At 36.0% G+C, this 21075-nt stretch overlaps 1 protein-coding gene across 1 annotated transcript in view; it reads right to left on the bottom strand.

Annotated features, from left to right (window-relative positions):
* KPNA3 (karyopherin subunit alpha 3) overlaps window positions 1-21075 on the bottom strand; it is a 72502-nt gene that overhangs the window by 33665 nt on the left and 17762 nt on the right. Inside the window, exon 2 of the mRNA XM_037527279.2 lies at window positions 5142-5186. Within this exon, the coding sequence (XP_037383176.1) occupies window positions 5142-5186 (45 nt within the window). The remainder of the gene's footprint in view (window positions 1-5141; window positions 5187-21075) is intronic.

The following is a 21075-nucleotide window of genomic DNA, read 5'->3' as shown; positions in this document are numbered from 1 at the left end:
CTTACCAATTTTTCCTTTTATGGATTCTGATTTTGTGGTCAAGCCTAAGACTCTTTTTTTTTTTAAAAGATTTACTTATTTATGCATACAAGAACTGGGGTACAGGCCAGAGGTATGGTGGGGGGGTGAGAGGATTCACCAGAGACAGAGTGGGGAACAGAACAGGCAAGTCAGGAGAGGTCTGCTGTGCCATGTGGGTAGCTCCGGGGCTGGGGATTGAACTCGTGTTGCAGTGGTTGCAGACAGCTTCACAGGCTGCATCTTAACCCCTTGTACCACCAGGGAGGCCCAAGCCTAAGAACTCTTTTCCTTGCTCTAGATACTGAAGATTTTCCTTCTTTTCTTTCCCTAAGAGTTTCATGCTTTAGGGCCTCCCTGGTGGTGCAGGGGTTGAGACGCAACCTATGGAGCTATCCGCAGCCACTGCAGTGTGAGTTCAATCCCCAGCCAGGGAGCTACCCACATGGCACAGCAGATCTCTTCTGACTTGGCCGCTGCTCCCCTCAGCAGTTTGTTTCAGTCAGTCTGCCTGTTCTGTTCCCCACTCTGTCTCTGGTGAATCCTCTCACCCCTCCCCCCAGCTCTGGCCTGTACCCCAGTTCTTGTATGCATGGATGGATAAATCTTTCAAAAAAAAAAAAAAGTTTTATGCTTTACATTTAAGTCTAGGATTAAGGTCTGAGAGTCCACTTAAGGTTCTTTTTCTAATTTTTTGCCTTGGATGTGCAGTTGTTCTACCACCATTTGTGCTTAATTAGTTTTGCACTTTGATTAAAAATAGTTTAGTATATTTGTGTGAGTTTATTTCGGGGATCTGTCTTCTTCCTATTGATCTATTTTGTCAACACCATATAGTATTCATTACTGTGGTTATTCCATAAACTTTAATACTGGGTAGAGCAACTGCTCCCACTTTATTCTTCAAGATTATCAAAATTAGCTTTTCTATGTCTATTGAAAGGAAATGCATTAGACCAACAGATCAATTTGAGAATACCTATTTCAAATCAATCCACATGGATTTTTTTTTTCAATCCATGCCAACAGTATGTGACTCCATTTACTTAAGTTTGTTTGTTTTTTTTTTTTTTAAAGATTTATTTATTTATTTTATACAAGCACTGGGTACAGTCAGAAGCGCAGGAGGGTGAGAGAATTCACCAGAGCCAGAGTGAGGAGCAGAGCAGGCAGAAGGACCGAAGTACACTGCTGAGGGGAGCAGCGGGCGGCAGCTGCTCCCCTGAGAGGTCTCAGCTCCCCTGAGAGGTCTGCGCGCCTTGTGGGACCCCCCCCGCCCCTCCCCCCCCGCTCCCCCCGCCCTCCCCCGCCCCCTCCCCCCCCCCCCCCCCCCCCGCCCCCCCCCCCCCCCCCCTCCCCCCGCCCCGCCCCCCGTCCTCCCCCCGCCCCCCCCCCCCCCCCCCCCCCCCGTGGCCGGGGAGCAGCCGGGGATAGAACCGGCGCCGCAGAGGCTGCGGGCAGCCTCGCAACCCAGCGCTCAACCGCTGCGCCACCGGGGAGGCCCCATTTACTTAAGTTTTACTTGATTTCTTTCATCAGCATTTTATTCAGCATAGAGATTCTAGACATTTTAATTAAGATTTTTATTTATTTAATTTATTTTGCGTAGAAGAACTGGGTATGTATAGGCCTGAGGTGTGGGGGTGAGCAAATTCACTAGAGCTAGAATGGAGAGCAGAACAGGCATATCTACTGAAAATACACTAGTAAAGGGAGTAGCAGGAGAGGTCTGCTCTCCTGTGGGTTAGCTTTCTGGCTGGGGATCAAGCTCATGCTGTTGCAGTGGTAGCATTGAGACTTAACCCCTAGGCCACCAGGGAAGCCCAGATCCTGGACATTTTAATAACCCACATTCTATTCTACTTTCTTCAGTTCTCATGTTTTGTTAATGTATTATGAAGTGTTTTATTTTCTTTAGACTGACTAAAGAAAATTAAAGGAAATTAAACAGTGTGGACTTTGTGACAGAAAAGGAGTCTATTAGAATCGAAGAGTGATTCCCAAACAAACCTGTGTATGTATATGAAACCTGGTATCAGACAGAAGTAGTAAGCAAGATCAGTGAAGAAATAATGAATTATTCTGTTATAGTTTAAACAAATTAGCAATCTGAGTTTAAAAAAAAAAGATAAAGAATACCTGTCTTAGATAACAGTAGAGAACAAAATTGTAAAATGGAAAAATAAATGTGCTGATCTTGTATTCTGAGACCCTGCTGAATTACTGATTATTAGTTCTAGAAGTTTTTTATAGATTCTTTGGGATTTTCTATACAGATAATTGTTCCTTTCCTAACTGTAAAACTTTTATTTTTCTTTCTTGACTTATGGCACTGGCTAGAATTAACAGCATCAATAAGAGCAATGAGAACATACATCTTTTTATTGAACCTGGATGTTAGGGGGAAATCATTCAGTCTTTCACCATTAAGTATGATGCTAGTTTAGATGCTCTTTATCAAGTTCAAGTAATTCTCCTCTATTTCTAACTGGCTGAAAATTTTTCTGCAAACAGATATATTTTTTGAATTTTTTTTCTAGACTAATAAGAACGTATATGTATATGTATATGTATATGTATATGTATATGTATATGTGTATGATTTTTCTTTACTAGCTTAATCTGGGGAATTCAGACTTTTTAAAAAGAGATGTTCACTAAAAATGTCAAACATTTTACAAATACTGGATGTGATCAGTAAGGTGAGGTGTTATTCTTTATGTAACTTAACTCCACCCCCAGATAAAATGATAATAAAGGGCCTATAGGCATACCTGACTTATCAAACACCGAGAAGATTATATCAAGTCTATTATAATATGCCAAAGTTTAAAAATGTCAGTAACAGGTTTTGGACTAATTTTCAACTCATGACACATTACTCATTCAACAAACATTGAGGAGCATTATAGCACGAGGGTTAAGATCTCAGGTCTGTCATTTATCATCCGCATGACTTTAGCAAGTTATTTAATTCCTGTGTAATTCTGTTCACAATGTGATATAAAACAGAACTACAGACTTCTGTGTTAAGTGTTGATGCAAAAGGGCCTATTAAATAGAAAAGCAGGAGACCAACAAGTGAAAGATGAAAGAGTTCAAACAAAAAAAAAAATGTAAGACCAGTAAAGCAGTACATGTTAACTGGCTCACACCCTCCATTTTTGATAGATCAGTATCACTGTTAATCAAACTATGGCCCTCAGACTGGTTAATAGTCCTCAAACTATTTAAGTTTGCTTTAAGGAACATGCGCCAGAAACCATCTGTGAAACTAAAATACACTGTTTAGTTCTGTTAATTAATGAAATTATTAGGCACAAAGATGTTCTTGTAAAGAAAGCAGACCCTTGTTTTATTTTGGCACAAGCTCCTGACTTGTCACAGATTAGGGCTTTTGAGTAGCACTACTCTATACTTAGTGTTTTTCTTAGAATGTCAAAAAATGATTTAAATAGAAGTAAAATTTAATTGAGTCACAATCCAATTTCATTCTTGACTATTAGCATGTAATATGTACCAACTACATGTTGTGAGTTTGACAAGGCATTTTGGGATGGGCTAGAGGGACTTGGAAGTTCTGGGGGAGAGAGCATTACCTTCACTTTTAGAATCTTACAACCTAATAGAAAGGGGTGCAGCTCATTTATGAAATCTGAGAACCAGTCCTTTTCTTATATTTTTCAAGAAGCTCAATGTCAGTAATAACAATGTTGTGACTTTCTCATAGAGGTACAGAGATAGCAAGGTTAGAATCAAAGACAGACAATTTGACCATAAAGAGTGAAAGAATCTTCTCTTGAAGTGCTCTCCACATATCCCTAGACTCACATCAAAATCAATTAAATTCTGTCTGAAATTTTAGGTTTTGTTTCAAGAAGAGTTCACTTTCCACTGCTTACTCAGGGAATTCTGAAATATGAAATAAGGAACTGCTTGAGATTTCTTTAGTTAATTTCATTTTTGGTCTGCCCACAAGAATTTCTACAAGTAGTAGTAATTGGAAAGGAAATAATGTTATCCATGGAAAAAAAGAAAAAGATAGGGTATCTAAGGTAACCAAGGTAGATATTTTAAAAAAATATGTGCTCTGACAAGCAAGAAGTCTAATTCTATAAATTAAACACAGAAGGCAGCTCCAACACAGAAGAAAGAACAAATAACCATATGTACATATACGTGAATAGCTTTGATTGGTAAGCACTATCAGAAGGGCTAAAAAACTTAAAACAAGGGGACAATTCCGGATAACATCAAAATCAATATAAAAGTTTTACAGTTAGATTCCAAACATAAAAAGTTAAGAGAAAATAAAAGTCCACATCTGAGGATAGCTGCTGTAATGTTAACAGATAACCATAAATGAATAATTATTTAATTCTAATTTTACTCCTACTGCCACTATTAGTGATCTTCACCTGATGAAATGAAAAACCACACATTATTCTATTTATATCAAGTTAAAATATGCAAAATAATCTATACTGCAGTGTTAAAAATCAGGATATTGGTTACCTTTACGGGAAAGTAAAATTGGGAAGGGGACTTGGGATATAGGTAATATTCTCTTTCTTGATATAGGAGCTAGTTAAACAGATGTAGTTACTTCATGAAAATTCATCAAACTGTGTATTAAAGATGTTTTGACTTTTTTATATGTATGTTAATAAAAAAATTAAAAAAAGAAAAAAGCTAAGTCTATATTTTTGGGACTGGCAAGGAGCTCACCTTACTCTATTAAGCCTAGGTTTATTTATTAGTTCACTTCTCTGGCTCAAATGACCCAGGGACCTGAAAGAGCTTGAAAATGACTGCTAAGCCACTGATAATATATAAATACTTGTGAAGAAATTAAGGAATTGAAAAAATCAAGAGTATCTAACTTTATCATATGTGAGAAATTATATAATGGTAGTAAAGTACTTCACACAATAAATAGTGTACTTAATAAATGAAAGCCATTATTAGTGTATACCATTATAAACTAATGGTATATTTTTATGCTGTATAGTTCTAGGGGTGATCACGAATTTGCCACAGTATTGTCATTATTCAAGTAATACATACTTCTGACATCAGAAAAATTTCTTAATGACTTTTCACTAAGTATAAGTCACCCTTACCTTTCGAAGCTCAACTGTCACTTCATTTCTGTGTCTTCGCATTGTCTAAAAAGAAAAGATGACATATGTAAACACTGACACTGCTAGCATATAAATTAAAGACTCAGGCTTTTAAAATTTTTAAATGTTTTAGAAGTCATTTATTCTTAAGAATTAAGGATTGAGGGCCTCCCTGGTGGCACAGGCGGTTGAGCACTGCACTGTGAAGCTATCCACAGCTTCCGCAGTGCTGGTTCGATCCTCCCAGCCGCGCAGATACCCACATGGTGAGCAGACCTCTCCTGTCTTGCCCGCTGCTCCTCTCAGCAGTGTATTTCATCAGTTTGCCTGTTCTGTTCCCCGCTCTGTCTCTGGCGAATCCTCTCACCCTCCCGTGTCTCTGGCCTGAACCTCGGTTCTTATATAACTAAATCTTTTAAAAAAAAAAAAGAATTAAGGATTGATCAATTTTAGACTTTCAATTAATTACAACAGATTAAAAAGTTGTATCTATTTTACTGGCTATCTGTCGGTTAATTCTGTGTGGAGTAGGAGATGGGATCAGGTTGCTTAAGAGCCAGTCTTCTTTCTTAACTGCATCCAGGTTTCTTTGGGGAATTATATACTTAATTGTACACAGACTTGATGGAGTGACCTATTAAAGTATATCTCCCCCCTATTTTAACTAGTAGGACAGGAGACTCAAACTATGACAACAGAACTTTCTCCCATAACTCTGCATCTTAAGGGAAAAAGAAAAAAAGCAGTGCGTTAATTTCCAACAAAAGTATTTGAACAAGGGAGTGAATAATGCCAATATCCTGGACTTACTCTGCTATATTTCTACCTCTTCAGTGTTCCCACTCATTTTACAAAATATCCCATACTCTTCTAATAAATTATAGTTTAGTTTAAGTCAGTCAAAACTAGGTTGTTGTTTTTTTTTTTTTTTTTTGTTTTGTTTTATATATTTCTCCGCTCAGTCTCTTGGTTATCGGGTTCTCATAGGCATCTTTTTTTTTTTTTTTTTTTTTAAAGATTTATTTATTTATTTATACAAGCATTGGGTACAGTCAGAAGCGCGGAGGGTGAGAGAATTCACCAGAGCCAGATCAGGGAGCAGAGCAGGCAGAAGGACCGAAATACACCGCTGAGGGGAGCAGCAGGCGGCAGGAGAGGTCTGCGCGCCATGCGGGACCCTCCTCTGGTGGCCGGGGAGCAGCCGGGGATCGAACCGGCGCTGCAGAGGCTGCAGGCAGCCTCACAACCCAGCGCTCAACTGCTGCGCCAACGGGGAGGCCCAAAAACTAGGTTTTGATGCTTGCAACCAATGAATTTTTCTCAAATGATTCATGATTTACAAAGTAGATAGCATTACAACCTTAAAACAACATGAAAATACATTTCTGATAGCCATTTTGTACCAAAAAGTAAAGAAGTGCCCTAAGTTTATTGAAAGGCTAGATCACATACGTCTTATCAGGGATTACCGAAATGATCAGATACCCATTCCTCCTTTGGCATAATGATGTGAATTCTTTTATTACATATGAAAGTATGGCAAAATCCTTATATTCTGGAATAAAAGTTACGTAAAGGCTAGTGGCCAATGTACATTATTATTTTAATATACTGCCAGATTCAGTATGCTAGTATTTTATTTAATAATTTTTTTATTATGGTATCTCTGCCAAGGTTTCTTTTAAGCTGCAGCTTCTAAAAATCAACTATTCAGTCAACCCTGGCCAATTTAGAAGCTTCAATGTTGGGAGATAAGCAAGAGTTATTACAGGAGAGAATTTGTGAAAATTAACTGATCTAGAGCAAAAACACTCAGGCTCATAGGTCTGCATTAATTATTTAAAGTGGGGCAAATAATTTCATGTGTGATGGGATGGAGTATACTTTACATGATGTTCTTTGTGTGGTAAAGAGTGTTGTGGAATCAAAATCTGTGGTTCCAAGTGAGGGTATTGTAGAAGCACCCCTTTCCACAAACCTCAAAAACTACTTGGCCAGCATTGTATCTCTGAAAGCTCACTATGGCATAACTTGCAAGATCTCTTGTTATTCCTAATGTACTAGCTGACTGCATAGATCTGGCTCCATAGATGCAAAGTTGAGACCTTTTGACAATGAGACTTAACTCAAAACATAAAAATCTAGAATGGATTGGTCTTGATTTGGTAAATAGTAAACTTGAAACAACAAACAAGCAAGGATGTTTGAACCAACCATAGAGACTGAAATTTATAACGGCAGTCTCAATAACCATTCTTCAAATTGATGATCTTATTAAATTTCACTCAAAAAGCACAAATGATAGGTATGGAGATTATGAAGATGCTATTCACCGAAGGGCTCCTGATGACTGATCTGATTTCTCTTTTTATTTATAACATTAACTGTAATTGCCTTCACTTTGAATATTACACATTAAAATACAAACTTTTTTAAAAAAGGAAAAAGTAAATGATCTTGATGAAACACATTTCCTTAAGATAGATTTTCTTTATCACATAAGTTCTTACCTTCCTCACATATAGACTGTGCCTGCCACAGAAATAACAATCCTTAGAGAATGCGTATCTTCTGACTAGATAAAGAAGGTGTGTGTGCGTGCGTGCGTGTGTGTGTGTGTGTGTGTGTGTGTGTAAGGGGGTGGTCCCCAGGAAAAGGGGAGGTTCTGGGTTCCCTGCTCCACCTAAGGAAGGGTGGAGCTAAGCAGGGAGAAGCAGCAGCTGGAGGAGACTGGAGAAGGAAGGAAAAAAGATGGAGAGCCTGAAGAAGACACATGGAACAGAAAGACATGTGAAGAAACTGTATTTGCTTCTTGGTCTTGGACTGGTTGAAACAGATGTAGGTGAGAGACCGGTGGGGAAGTTAACATGGCAGCATTTATCTTGATTTTGCTTTTCATTTTTCCTCTAGATTTGTCGGGCTGTTTTTGACCCTTCTCTATGGGTGCCCACCAGAAAGTCCTTTAGACTTGTGGCAGGCTCTTGGGCCTCAGTGGCGCTGCTTTGGGCCAATCCTGTTTGGCATTTACCCACGAGGGGATGGTTAACTTTGGGTGCTTGATTTGGAAGCTGTATTTTTTGTCTTTTCTTTGTTGCACACTAGTTGTATTCATGGTCTTTTCCATTGAAGGTCTTATGCACAAGAGTGTATTTTGTCTTGATATGGCAAACAGCAGAACCTATTTAGAGCAGGCATGTTTGGGGGTTTTGGGGGTGCCCCTCTCCCTGCCTGTAACATTAATAGAATACTATTTAGTTATTTTTTTAAAAAGGTAAAATCTTGCTTTTTAAGACAACATGTAAGCAAAATAAGTCAGATAGTGAAAGACACTTGTCAAATGTTTTCCCTCATGTGGAATATATATAAACAAACTAACAAATCACACCAAAAAATAACTCTCAGACTCTGTAAAAAAATATATAGTAATTACAAGAGGGGGAAGGGATGAGTAGTGGGAGGGAAGGATAAAGGGCAGGTAGGGCATGAGAGTTTGTGATGGGTGAGATGCGCCATGTATATACGGGAAAAGATATACCCCCAAAATTTATGGTTTTGTAAATCAATAAAATTTTATTAAATAAATTTTAAAAACCTATGAGATATCATCTCACACCTGTGGGAAGGACCTTCTTCAAAAAGACCAGACAAAAACAAGAATTATCAAGGAGACACAGAAAAAGGAACCCTTGTACACTGTTGGTGGGAATGTAAACTGGTCTAGCCTCTATGAAAAATAGCATTTAGAAAGGCATTTTGAAAACAGCTGCAAAAAGAAGACCTCTCAGACACATATCAACATTTCATGGTGTAAGTCTACACTCAAAATTAAGAGGCTGAAGTCCCCCCTCCTAGGCAAAACCCTACACTGAAAAGAATACTATTGGGGGAGGACTCCCAAATGAGCAAGACGGGCACAAGGAGCAAAGAAAAGAAAGAGTCAAAAAACCCCAAAAAAACAGATGTTTTTGTATTTTTAAAAAATCTATTTTGTGGGAAAAAACAAAACAAAACAAACATGATGAGGTGTAGAGTGGTAAAGTTGGAAAAGTTCCCTTGCTCCAAAAAAGTCCAGGAAAATTTATTATAAAATCAACAGAAAGGAGGGCCTCCCCGGTGGCGCAGCGGTTGAGTGCTGAGTTGCGAAGCTGCCTGCGGCCTCTGCGGCGCCAGTTCGATCCCTGGCTGCTCCCCGGCCACCGGCAGAGGGTCCCACATGGAGCGCAGACCTCTCCTGCTGCCTGCTGCTCCCCTCAGCAGTGAACTTCGGTCCTTCTGCCTGCTCTGCTCCCAGCTCTGGCTCTGGTGAATTCTCTCACCCTCCCGTGCTTCTGACTGTACACAGTGCATGTATAAACAAACAAAAAAATAAATAAAAAACATGCCTCTATTTAAAAAAAAAAAAAATCAAGAGAAAGGAATTGGGGATAAATCCCATGCCAATATGGGGGAATATAAAAATAAAATTTAATATTAAAAAAAATAAATAAAAAAATAAAAACTCTGAACAAAAAAAAAAAAAAAAAGATATAGAAGAATATTGGCATTAAAAGCTGCCCAAAAAAGACACACCTACAAAACAGGCAAAAATTATATCCTAGAATAAAGAGCAGTATAAATCAGAATAAGAAAAACCCAGAAACGAGGCACTATAAATCAGGAAAGTATTTGAAATATAAGAAAAAAATATTGCAGGGCCTCCCCAGTGGTGTAGCAGGTTGAGCACCGCACCGTGAAGCTATCTGCAGCCTCTGAGGCTCAGGTTTGATTCCCGGCTGGCCAGGGAGAGACCCACATAGTGCAGCAGACCTCTCCTGTCTCGCCTGCTGCTCCCCTCAGCAGTGTACTTCTTCAGTCTGCCTGTTCCGTTCCACACTCTGTCTCTGGTGAATTCTCTCACCCTCCTGGACATCTGGCCTGTACCCCAGTTCTTGTATAAATAAATAAAATTTAAAAAAAAAAAGGAAAAAAAAATTTCAGAAAGGAAACATAACCAAAAAGATTCTTAAGCTCCAATACACAGCAGATAATGTTTGAGAGCTACAGAATGTGCAAAGAAACAAATTTTTAACAAAGAAATTGCTATGGGTATATAAAATACAACATCGTAACTGTAATGAAGATGTTGAGAGTAAATCATCACCAGAAAAAAAAATTTATAATTATGTAACTATACTTGATGACCTATGGTAACCAGATTTATTGCACTGATCACTTTGCAATTTATGTAAATACCGAATCATTATCTTGTACACGTGAAGCTAATGTGTTTTATGTCAGTCATACCTAAATTGAAAAACTGAACATGAAAATTATTGGAATGAAAATGACAATAAAGAAGATAAGCAAAGAAGGTCCTAAATACATATAATAAGGAGTCCTCAAGGAAGAAAACCAAGGCACTGTGACAGAGCAAATATCAAAATCTGTAATTCAAGGGAAAAAAAACTGAACCCAGGAAATTTGAAGTATTGAAAGAATACACCAAGTACCTGGGAAATCAATCCAGAAAAACCAATGCTGAGATCTACTGTAAAGCTAATGACTTCTAGGAAGAAAGAAAAATTACTCTGAACATCAAGCAAAAAAAAAAAAAGAAAGAAAGAAAATCTACTGACTTAAGAGGTAGATAGAGCTAATGAGTTCAAAAAAGGTTGTAGAATATAAGATAAAAATTAAAAAATGAATTGTATGTTTATATTCTAGCAATAAACAAATCAGCAACAAAATTTAAAATATAAAATATAAGCTATACCACTGGTAATATCTCAAGAATACTTAGGTATGAACCTAACAATCCATGGACAGGACACAGATATCCAAAACAACACAACACTGATGAAGGAGTTAAAAGATCTAAAGAAATGGAGACATACATTGTGTTCATGAATTGGCAGATTCAACTTGGTAAAAATGTCAATTCCATTGTGTATATGTACCACATCTTCTTGATCCAGTCATCTGTTTTGGGGCATTTGTTGTTTCTATAGCTTACCTATTGCAAATAGTGCTGCAATATTACGCAGCAATCAAAAAAAAAAAAAAAAAAAAAACCCTCATACAATTTGCAGCAATATGGATGGAGCTGTAAGGGATAATGCTCAGTGAAATAGCCAGAAAGAAAAAGAAAAATACCAGATGGTCTCACTCATAGCAGGAATCTAGAAAACCTAAAGAAGGGACCAGGAAAAAGATTAATTATAATAAAGTAAAAATCAAAATCAACAAGCAACTATAAAACAGAGCCACAATACAGGGCGGGAGGGGGGGAGGGGAGAAGGGAGTAGGAGCAAAACAACGGTGGTGGGAATTGTATGGGGACCATAACCTAGATGAAAATGTATATATTGTGCAAAAATGATGTAAAAATATATACAAAATTAAAAAACCAAAAATTTAAAAAAAAATGTCAATTCCTCCCACAATGATATACAGGTTTAACACAATTCCACTCAAAACCCCAGCAATATTTTTATGAATACAGGATAGCTAGAACAATTTTGAAAAAGAAGTTAAGAAATTATTCCAACCAATTTCAAGATTATATAGGTACTTAATAAATGCTATATGGTACTGGTGGAGGGATATAAACATAGTTGATCAATGGAACTAAGTAGAGAACCCAAAAATACTCCTACACAAATATGCTCAGTTGATTTTTGCCAAAGGTGTGAAAGCGATATTTGGAAGAAAGAGACTTTTCAACAAATGGGTGCTGCAACAGGTATACATTAATAGATAAATGTATAAACCTCATCTGAAGCCTCATCTCATATAAAAATTAACAAGATGGATCACACTTCAGCATAAAACTGTAAGGCTGTTAGGAAAAAATAAGAAAACAATCTTTAGTATCTAGAGTTAGGCAAAAATTTCTTACTCTTGTTCCTAAAAGCATGATCCAGAAAAGGAGCAACTCATAAGGCAGAACCTCATCAAAACTTTGAAATTTTGCTCTGAGAAAACCCTTATGTAAAAGGGATGAAAAGACAATATAAAGACTGGAAAAAAGTATAAATCACAGATCAAATAAAGGACTAGTATCTAGAATATACTGAGAACTCTCAAACCTCAATAATAGAATAATCAACTAAAACAGAAAATGGGCAAAAGAAACATTTCATCAAAGAGAATATAAAGATGGCAAAGAAGCATATGAAAAAAATGTTATTACTCATTAAAGAAATGCAAATTAAAACTACAATAAGCTATTACTACACATCATCAGAACAGCTAAAATAAATAATTGTGACAACATCAAATGCTGGTGAGGATGTGGAAAAACTTCTATCTTGCTGGTGGGAATCTAAATTGGAACAGCTATCTATAAAACATTATCTTAAAAAAACTAAACATGCAAATGCCATAGGACAATACAACTGTACTGGACTTTTATTCCAAAGAAATGAAAACTGAAGTTCAAAAGAAACCTGTGCACAAATATTTATAGCAGCTTTATTCATAATAATCCAAACCTGGAAATAACCAAGGAATCTTTCACACTGTAAACAAACTGTGGTACATTCATACCAAGGAATACTACCCAGCAATAAAAAAGGACAAACTATTAATATATACAACTTGGATGACTCTCCAGGGAATTATGCTGGAGAGGGGTGAGGGGCACTCCCAAAAGGTCATATACCACATGATTCCATTTACAAAACATTCTTAAAATAACAAAATTGTAGAAATGGAGAAGAGATTGGTGGTTGCTAGGGGCTGAGGTGGGGTTTGGGTGGGAGGAAGTGAGCATGGATACAAATAACAGCGTGAGATTCCTGTGGTTATGAAATGTTGTATATCTTGACTGTATTTTTGTATATTGTACATTTGTATACTATACAGGGTATATGTGATTGTATATTTCGCTTTTGTTTTACTATAGATGCTACCATTGGGGGAAACTGGCAGAGGGTACATAGGGATCTTTTTTATTATGTCTAAAACTGCATATGAATCTACCATTACTTCAAAATAGAGGTCAAGCTTTAAAAACATTTTTAAAGAGGATGTACTTTATATCAGATGCTGAGGAGGAGGGTAAAAAAGGGGAATCAATGGGTAACTAAGAGGAGACTAAAGCCTTTTTTTTTTTTTTTGTGGGACCCTCACTGGCGGCTGGGGAACGAACCGGCACTGCAGAGGCTGCGGGCAGCCTCGCAGCCCAGCGCTCAACGGCTGCGCCACCAGGGGAGGCCCTAAAGCTAATTTCTTTAACAAAAATATGAACAGTCCAAAAATACCAAAAATATACTTAAAAAACAATAAAACAGATATTTTAGTAACAAATATATAGAAATAGAATTACTGAATATTTTGCACAAACATATAAGAATAAGGAAGAAATAGGGTAAAGAATGCAAGGAAAGTAGGCTTTAGAATCACATGCAAATGAATTACATAAGTGTATGAAAAAATTAAACTCTAAAAGAAAAGCAATCTCTAAAAATTAAAAAATTAATGAACCTAAATGAGTGTACAGTTTGTAGCAAAGTCATACTATCTCATGAAACTTTCAGCACAGTAATAGGATTCTAGTCAACCTTAAACACAAGAGAAGTACAAAGAAAACTCTAAACTGCTTTCACCAATCCTATTATAGGTGGTAATGTTGAGATTGTTATTCTGAGACAGTTATGTGTGCATTTGGAATAAAGGAAATGAGTAATAAAGTGATATTCTAATTCTATCATTCCTGATGCCAAAGAAAATCAGTAATTTTTGGCTGGGACAACGGAAATACAGGTATGACACAAGAGGTTTAGTAAAATCCTAAGGTCCTGAATTTAAATTGGAAGTATCAATTATATGCATAATACAGGCTTAGGAAAAAAATCCTAAATCTGTCACTTGAAATTTCTGGACCTATCAAAAATACACAGGAGTCAAGGTAAAGTCGTTCCAACTGGTTATGATGGTAGTATAAATAAAGATAATAACCACAATGAACTGAAACATACATATGCATGAATTCAAAATACAGGGAGTGAACCTAATTGATCAGCAAAGGAAGGTACTCATGAATCACCTCATCAGTTTACAAAACTGATGAATGAAGAGAATTTAGCACTCATTTTGCCTTTATCTAAATAAATTTTATCATGTAAATCACTTAACCAATTAGTAAGTGAATCACGAGAAGTTCTAAAATGGTGATATTCTATCATATTAGCTGCAATACTACTATATTTATAAACAATAGTCCCATATTTTCCTTCCTAAGTATTTTTCAGGAATGGCAACAATTTCAGAATCACTGTAATAAAATACACTGAATGGCTTTGATTCCTGACTGCATAATTGACACATTTTGTTAAAATGTAGTTTTTCTTCATTTAAAGATAAAAGCCCTATAGGAGGTATTGTTGATATAAAATTTCATATGTCTCTAAAACCATCAGAAGCCTCTGTCAACCTTAGATTATGAATTTCTATAAATGAAAGTAAGTAATTTCACAACAGGACAGGTTGATGGAAGTACGCTAAAACTCAACTAAGTTGGTTGCACACTGTTTAAATTTCTAAAAATCAAACGTAACACTAACAGTGATGAACTGCAAAGTACATAAATTATACGTTAATAAACCTGCATTTTTCTAATCCTCTGCAATACAGATATTTATATACGTGTTCCTTGAGCTAACAACTGTTTTTCTAAGTATAGTAACTGAACCAAGTATATAAATTTTATTTGGGAAAGAGGTAGGAGACTGTATAAGGATACAAAATTACCATTTCAAGTGGTGATATAACTAGAAAACTCTAGCCCTGGGACCAAAAAAAGAAAAGAAAAAGTCTAACGGGTATTGTGCTGATTCTCCTAAAACTGCCAGCAATCGGGTAGCTACATTTCAAGGTATTCAAGAAAAGCAAGGGAAGTCACAAGGCAGTGAAATGGTATCTTCACTGTTAGAAGAACATTAACTTTGAACTCAAAATTCTAACAAGGAATGATAAAAACAAAATACCATCACTTTATAAGTTAATAAATCAATGGGTGCCAATATCACAATGAGAGAATCTGACAATGTGTACAATTTTAAATAGAAATATGTAATATTTTAAAAAAGGGGGGAAAGCCAGAACATGGAGTAGGAAAAAAGGTATGAAAATACATTTGAAAGGGGACTTTTATCTAGAATATATAATGGACCCTTAAAATTCAATAACAATAATACAATTTTAAAATGGGCAAAGGACCTAAATACAGTTCTCCAAAGAAGACAGTCATTAAGCACATGAAAAGATACTCGACATATCACCTATCAGAGAAATCCAAATCAAAACCACAATGAGAGTGGAAAATGAAAAAGACAGAAAAGTTCTGGTGAGGAGGTGGAGAGACTGCAATTTTCATGCACTCTAGGTGGGATTGCAAGATGGGATGGCCACTTTAGAATGTAGTTTGGCATTTCCTCAAAAGGTTAAACACTGTGTCACCATATAATGCAACAATTCTACTCCTAGGTACATAGCCAAGAGATATGAAAACATCTGTCCATACAAAAACTTGTACATGAATGTTCACAGTAACACTATCCCCAACAGCCAAAAAGGAGAAACACCCTAAATGTCCACCTACTGATAAATGGATAAATACAATGTGACATATCCATACAATGGAACATCATTCAGCACTAAAAAGGAAAGCAGTACAAATACCAACCTTGTATTAACCTTGAAAAAGTTCTATGCTATGTGAAAGAAGCCAATCACAAAAGACCACATATTATAATAGTCTATGTAAATGAATGTCCCAGACAGGCATATTAATAGTGATAGCAAAGCAGAGGAGTTACCTCTTAGGTCTGGGAGTACAGAGAGGATGAGGGTATGGGTATTGACTGCTAAGAAGCACGTACATGGTGATGAAAATTTTGTAAAATTAATTGAGGTGATGGCTGCACAACTCCAAGAATATATTAAAAAACACTGCATATACTTCAAATGAGTGACCTGTATGGTATGTGAAAATGTGTGTAAATCATATCTCAATATATTTTTAAAAGAATTATTTAATATCTCCCACAAATCAGTCAAAATCAGTTAGCCAAGCTTTCTATATATCAAAACTGATTCAGAGAAACTACAGAGAGCAAAAGGTATCGCAATCAGCAAAGTCCAGGATCAATTTACTCCATTTCTCCAAGAACAAGAACAAGCAGTAAGACAAAAAAGGAGAGGAGGAATGTTCTAGGAAATGGAATAGAAACTTCTAGGTTAAGAGATTTAGGAGACATATCAATCACAATAATACTGGATGCAGATCCAAGCAAATTATACCGTTTCATTCATTCACATAAGGTTTCATTCATGCACACATACAAGACAACTAGGGAAATCAGAACACTAACTAGATATGTAATAGTAAGTTAGTATTAATTACTTATGCTGTAATTTGAAAAATTGCTAATTTTTAAAGATATACAATAAAAGTAAATAAGATTAAAGGAGAAGATAGTTCTCAAATAAACTCAAACATATATAGAAACTTGATATGATAGAGATGGCATTGTAGGTCACTAGGGAAAAGACCATTAAATAAATGGTGCATAATTATCCAAGAGGGGTGGAAAAATGAAAGTGGATACCTACTACATCACCATACAGAAAAATCAATTCCAGGTGGGCTAAAAACTTGTAAAAGCAACAAGCAATATATTATATTTTTAAAGAAAAATATCCTTAAGACGCCTAAAGGGAGAAAGAATGTTTAAGCAGGACACCAAAAAATACTAAAACTAGAAGGAAAAACTCTTATTATAAGTTAGAATTTCTCTTCTTTGGAAGATAAGTCAAACTGAGTTTAATAAAGCATGAACAGTAAATAGTACCTGGAATATATAAAGTATTCACACATCAACAAAAAAGACAACACAAAAAAAGGGGAAATATTTTTTTTTAAAGGCATTTCACAAACAATAAAACAATAACAGCCAACACAAAGAGGTGGTCAAACCTCATTCATCAGGAAACACAAATTAAGACCATAAGGAGATACTATTTTGCACTTAAGATTGCCAAAAATTAAGAGATATAACATCAGCAGTGTTCATAAAGATGTAGAGCAACTGGTGAAGCGTCAGTTGGTACAACCATTTTGGGGGAGAAAGTTGGTTGAAAATACCCAAGGACACAACAATTCTACTCTACAGTATAAATCCTACATTAACTCTTGCATAATGCAGCACGAGATATATGCAAGTGGTTTCTGGCAAAATTGGTCTGTAACAGCAAAATATAAAAACAAAAATATTGAAAGCAATTCAAATGTTCACTAAAAGGGAATATGACTTGTGAGACACAATAGTTTTTACTCAGCAATGAGGAAGAAAGAACTAAAGTTATGAATGAATCCAGAAAAATTAATGTTACATAAACAAAGTTAAAAAAACTTATTTTTATACTACATATACGAACATCTCATATTATTTTTATAAAACAAGCAAGCAAAACTAAATGCTATTATATATTACTGCAAGATACAGACATGTATGGTAAATCCAGAAAAGCAAAGTAATGACATATACATACTAGTGAAAGCAGATTACTTTACTTTTGGTAGGAAGCTAAGGATGGGATCAGAGAAAAAACAAAGGCAACTTCTTTTGTTTCAATTCTTAAAATGGTACTGTATTCAAAGATATTTCTTTTTATTACTGTTTCAAAACTGTTGTATATCAAATATTACATATTTGTTTAATGTTTAAACCAAACTGCAGCCATACAAAGTATAAACTAATGCTAATAATTCCCAATCAGATTTCAATTCAGAATATGATCCAAAAACAGTAACAATTTCAATTCTAATGTCTATTTCAAACTCTCATCTTCTCATACTACACTTTGCTCTGGATTGATGATTTTCAAACTTAAATCTGTATCAGAATAACCTGATTGGTTAATACACACTCTAAAATCCACTTGCAGAGATTTTCATGCAGCAAATTGGCTTGAGTAAGAACTTTGTTTCGAACCAGATCTCAGGTTAATACTGATGTTGATTCTGCCTTCTAGGTATTGCATTAAGAATCACTGCTCTAAATTAACACTTACATCAGATATATAATGATACAATCATCACTAGATTAGGAAACATCAAAAAATGCTACTGAACATTTTCTTGGTACTTAAAAGCAATATAAACTCTCCAACACACCAAATACGTATATATTAGATAAAATACATTAGTATACTATTCTCTGATAGCACAAAATAGTGGTTAGAAACATCTGCTCCCGAAGTCAGCCTTCTAGGTTTAAATCTCAACTGCGTCATATACAGACTTTAAGATATTTTGGGAATGTTATTGACCTTTCTATGTAAACTTTATTTATCTATAAAATGAAGATAACAATGCCTCAGAGGGTTACTAAGACAAACCAAACTCGTACTCAGTGTTCCTAACAAGGGCAGTGCCTGGCACAGAAGGCCCTCTATGAACATTAGCTATCTAAATCATCATTAATGATGTTCCTTTAACCCACGTGTGAAGATCAAAGGCTCATCTAGCTCTATAACGCTTTAAAATCACTGCTTCTACACAGATGTGGAAAAGGCTAATACCATCTAACCAGATCACTTCGCATTCATTCTCCTTTCTGTCACCTTCTTACTTTATTCAGACACCTCTGGCAATTGGCTCAGTTTTCCTCTCTAAACCATGTTCTGACAACACAGCCCTGCTGTCTTCAACAACCCTTCAAACACAGTTGGACCAGAGGGCAGACAGAGGCTCTTGTTTTCTAAGTTTCATTTTCTCCATGACTCAAGATTCTCCAGCAATTTTTTCATTGAAAAACTAGCCACAGATCTACCAGATTAATTAGGATAAATTTAGATGTTATACATTTCATTCAAAAAATGAAATGTTCCAACATTTTAATATGAATCTGGTAGACTTTCCCCTTAAACACTATGTAAAGTGTTCTCTAACCTTAGGTATCTCTGCTCCTAGCAGTAAAACTCTCACTACATTCAATTAAGGCATTAGACAATTTCCCATTAAAAGATGGGAAAGATTACTTGCACAAAGATTACTTTAAATCTCTTAACAACTTGATTTTCTCCCAATTTATCAACACTTTCCTGTTTTTACTCCCTTCTTAAATAGTCCTCATACTTCAATACCTCTGCCCCCTGTAATTCTGCCTTGTTGACCTGGCAAATAGCTAACCTTGAGTAACTCAATTCTCATTCCAAAAACTGGGCTGATAAGTGCTGCAAGAGAAGGAGGAAAAACAATTTAATCTCCACTATGGCTATTATCAGTTCTAGGTCTCTAGTCTTAATTAAGCTCTAAGTTCTTGCTCTCTGGGAATTTTTCCAAACTTCCTCAAAGTTAGATTTTGCACAAAAAGCTACTGCTCGAGTCACCTTCTCCTTATCCTCCTTCATCTCAGCAGAAGACTAGGCCTCCTATTCAATTAAGAGAACAAACTATCAGTGAGAAGCAATTCCCTCACCTTCCTATTATGTACAGCCAGATCCTCTGAATGTTATCCCCAATAAGTGTATCCTCAAATGCCCTTGTTTCCTATTACCCTCTAACAGTGACAGTACGGGAGGAAAACATACCTACCATATATACACCAAGAGCAAAATCCAAAATTTACATAGCTCTATTATCCTTTTTATCATTTTATTTTCAAACTGTATCTCTGTAGTTAAAATGCTGTTCTCACAGACAGTATATTGCTCAATCATGCTTCTTAATTCAATCTAACAATCTCTGTCTTCCAATTGGGGCATTTAGTCCATTTATACTTAATATAATTATTAATAAGGTTAAAATTAGGCATTTGTTGTGCCATTTTTATTTTCTATTGTTTCATCTATCTTTCACGTATGTGTCTGTTCCCACTTGCCTGCCTTCTTTTAGGCCAACCAAATTTTTCAGTATTCCATTTGCCTGTTCTATTAGCCTTTCAGATTTGCTTTTTTATTTTTTAGTTTTTTCACAAGGTACCACAATTCACAGCTTTAATTTTAAACAGTGTATCCAGAGTCAATGTTTTACTCAACTTAAAAATCCACACTATGGTGTGTGTAGACATGCATGCACATACCACCATCAGCAAATATACTATATTACAGACTGCCAAACATGAAATGTCTGCCCATTTCTTTTTTTTTTAAAAGATTTATTTATTCACACATACAAGAACTGGGGTACAGGCCAGATGTGCCGGAGGGTAAGAGGATTCACCAGAGACAGAGTGGGGAGCAGAGCAGGCAGACTGACTGAAATACACTGCTGAGGGGAGCAGCAGGCAAGACAGGAGAGGTCTGCCACAACATGTGGATATCTCCCTGGCTGGCCGGGATGGAACCCGCACTACAGAGGCTGCAGACAGCTTCACAGCACTGTGCTCAACGGCCTGAGCCACCAGGGAGGCCCTGACATTTTTTTAATCTTCATTAATGTCTTTCAATGAATGTAGTAGTTTTCAATATATAAATCTTAAGCTTGCTAAAAGTATTCGTAAGTATTTTATTGTTTGTGATACTACTATATATGGAACCATTTTCTTAATTTCATTTACAGATTGTTCATTCCTAGTGTGCTGAAATACTTGCAACTTTGCTGAACTCACATATTATCTCTAATAATTATTTTAGTGGATGCCTTAGAATTTTCCACATATAAGATCATGACATCTTCAAGTAGTTTGTTTTTTTTTTTTTAACTTCCAATCTGGATACTCTTTCTTTATCTTGCCTAATTGTCCTAGGGAGAACCCAGAGATCTTTTTCTTGTTCCAGATCTTAGGTGAAAAGCTTTCCATTTTTCCATTAATATGATGCCAGTTGTAGATACTTCACAGATGTTATCACCTTCTATTCCTAGTTTGAATGCTATTACCACAACAAGTATCATGACAGGATGCTGGCTTTTATCAAATGTTGATATTTGCATCTATTGAGATAATCA

The sequence above is a fragment of the Talpa occidentalis genome, unplaced genomic scaffold, assembly GCF_014898055.3.
Source record: "Talpa occidentalis isolate TD23 unplaced genomic scaffold, MPIMG_talOcc4v2.1 talOcc4.5, whole genome shotgun sequence".
Taxonomy (NCBI): domain Eukaryota; kingdom Metazoa; phylum Chordata; class Mammalia; order Eulipotyphla; family Talpidae; genus Talpa; species Talpa occidentalis.
The sequence above is the reverse complement of the archived record's forward strand: the minus strand, read 5'-3'. Positions and strand labels throughout refer to the sequence as shown.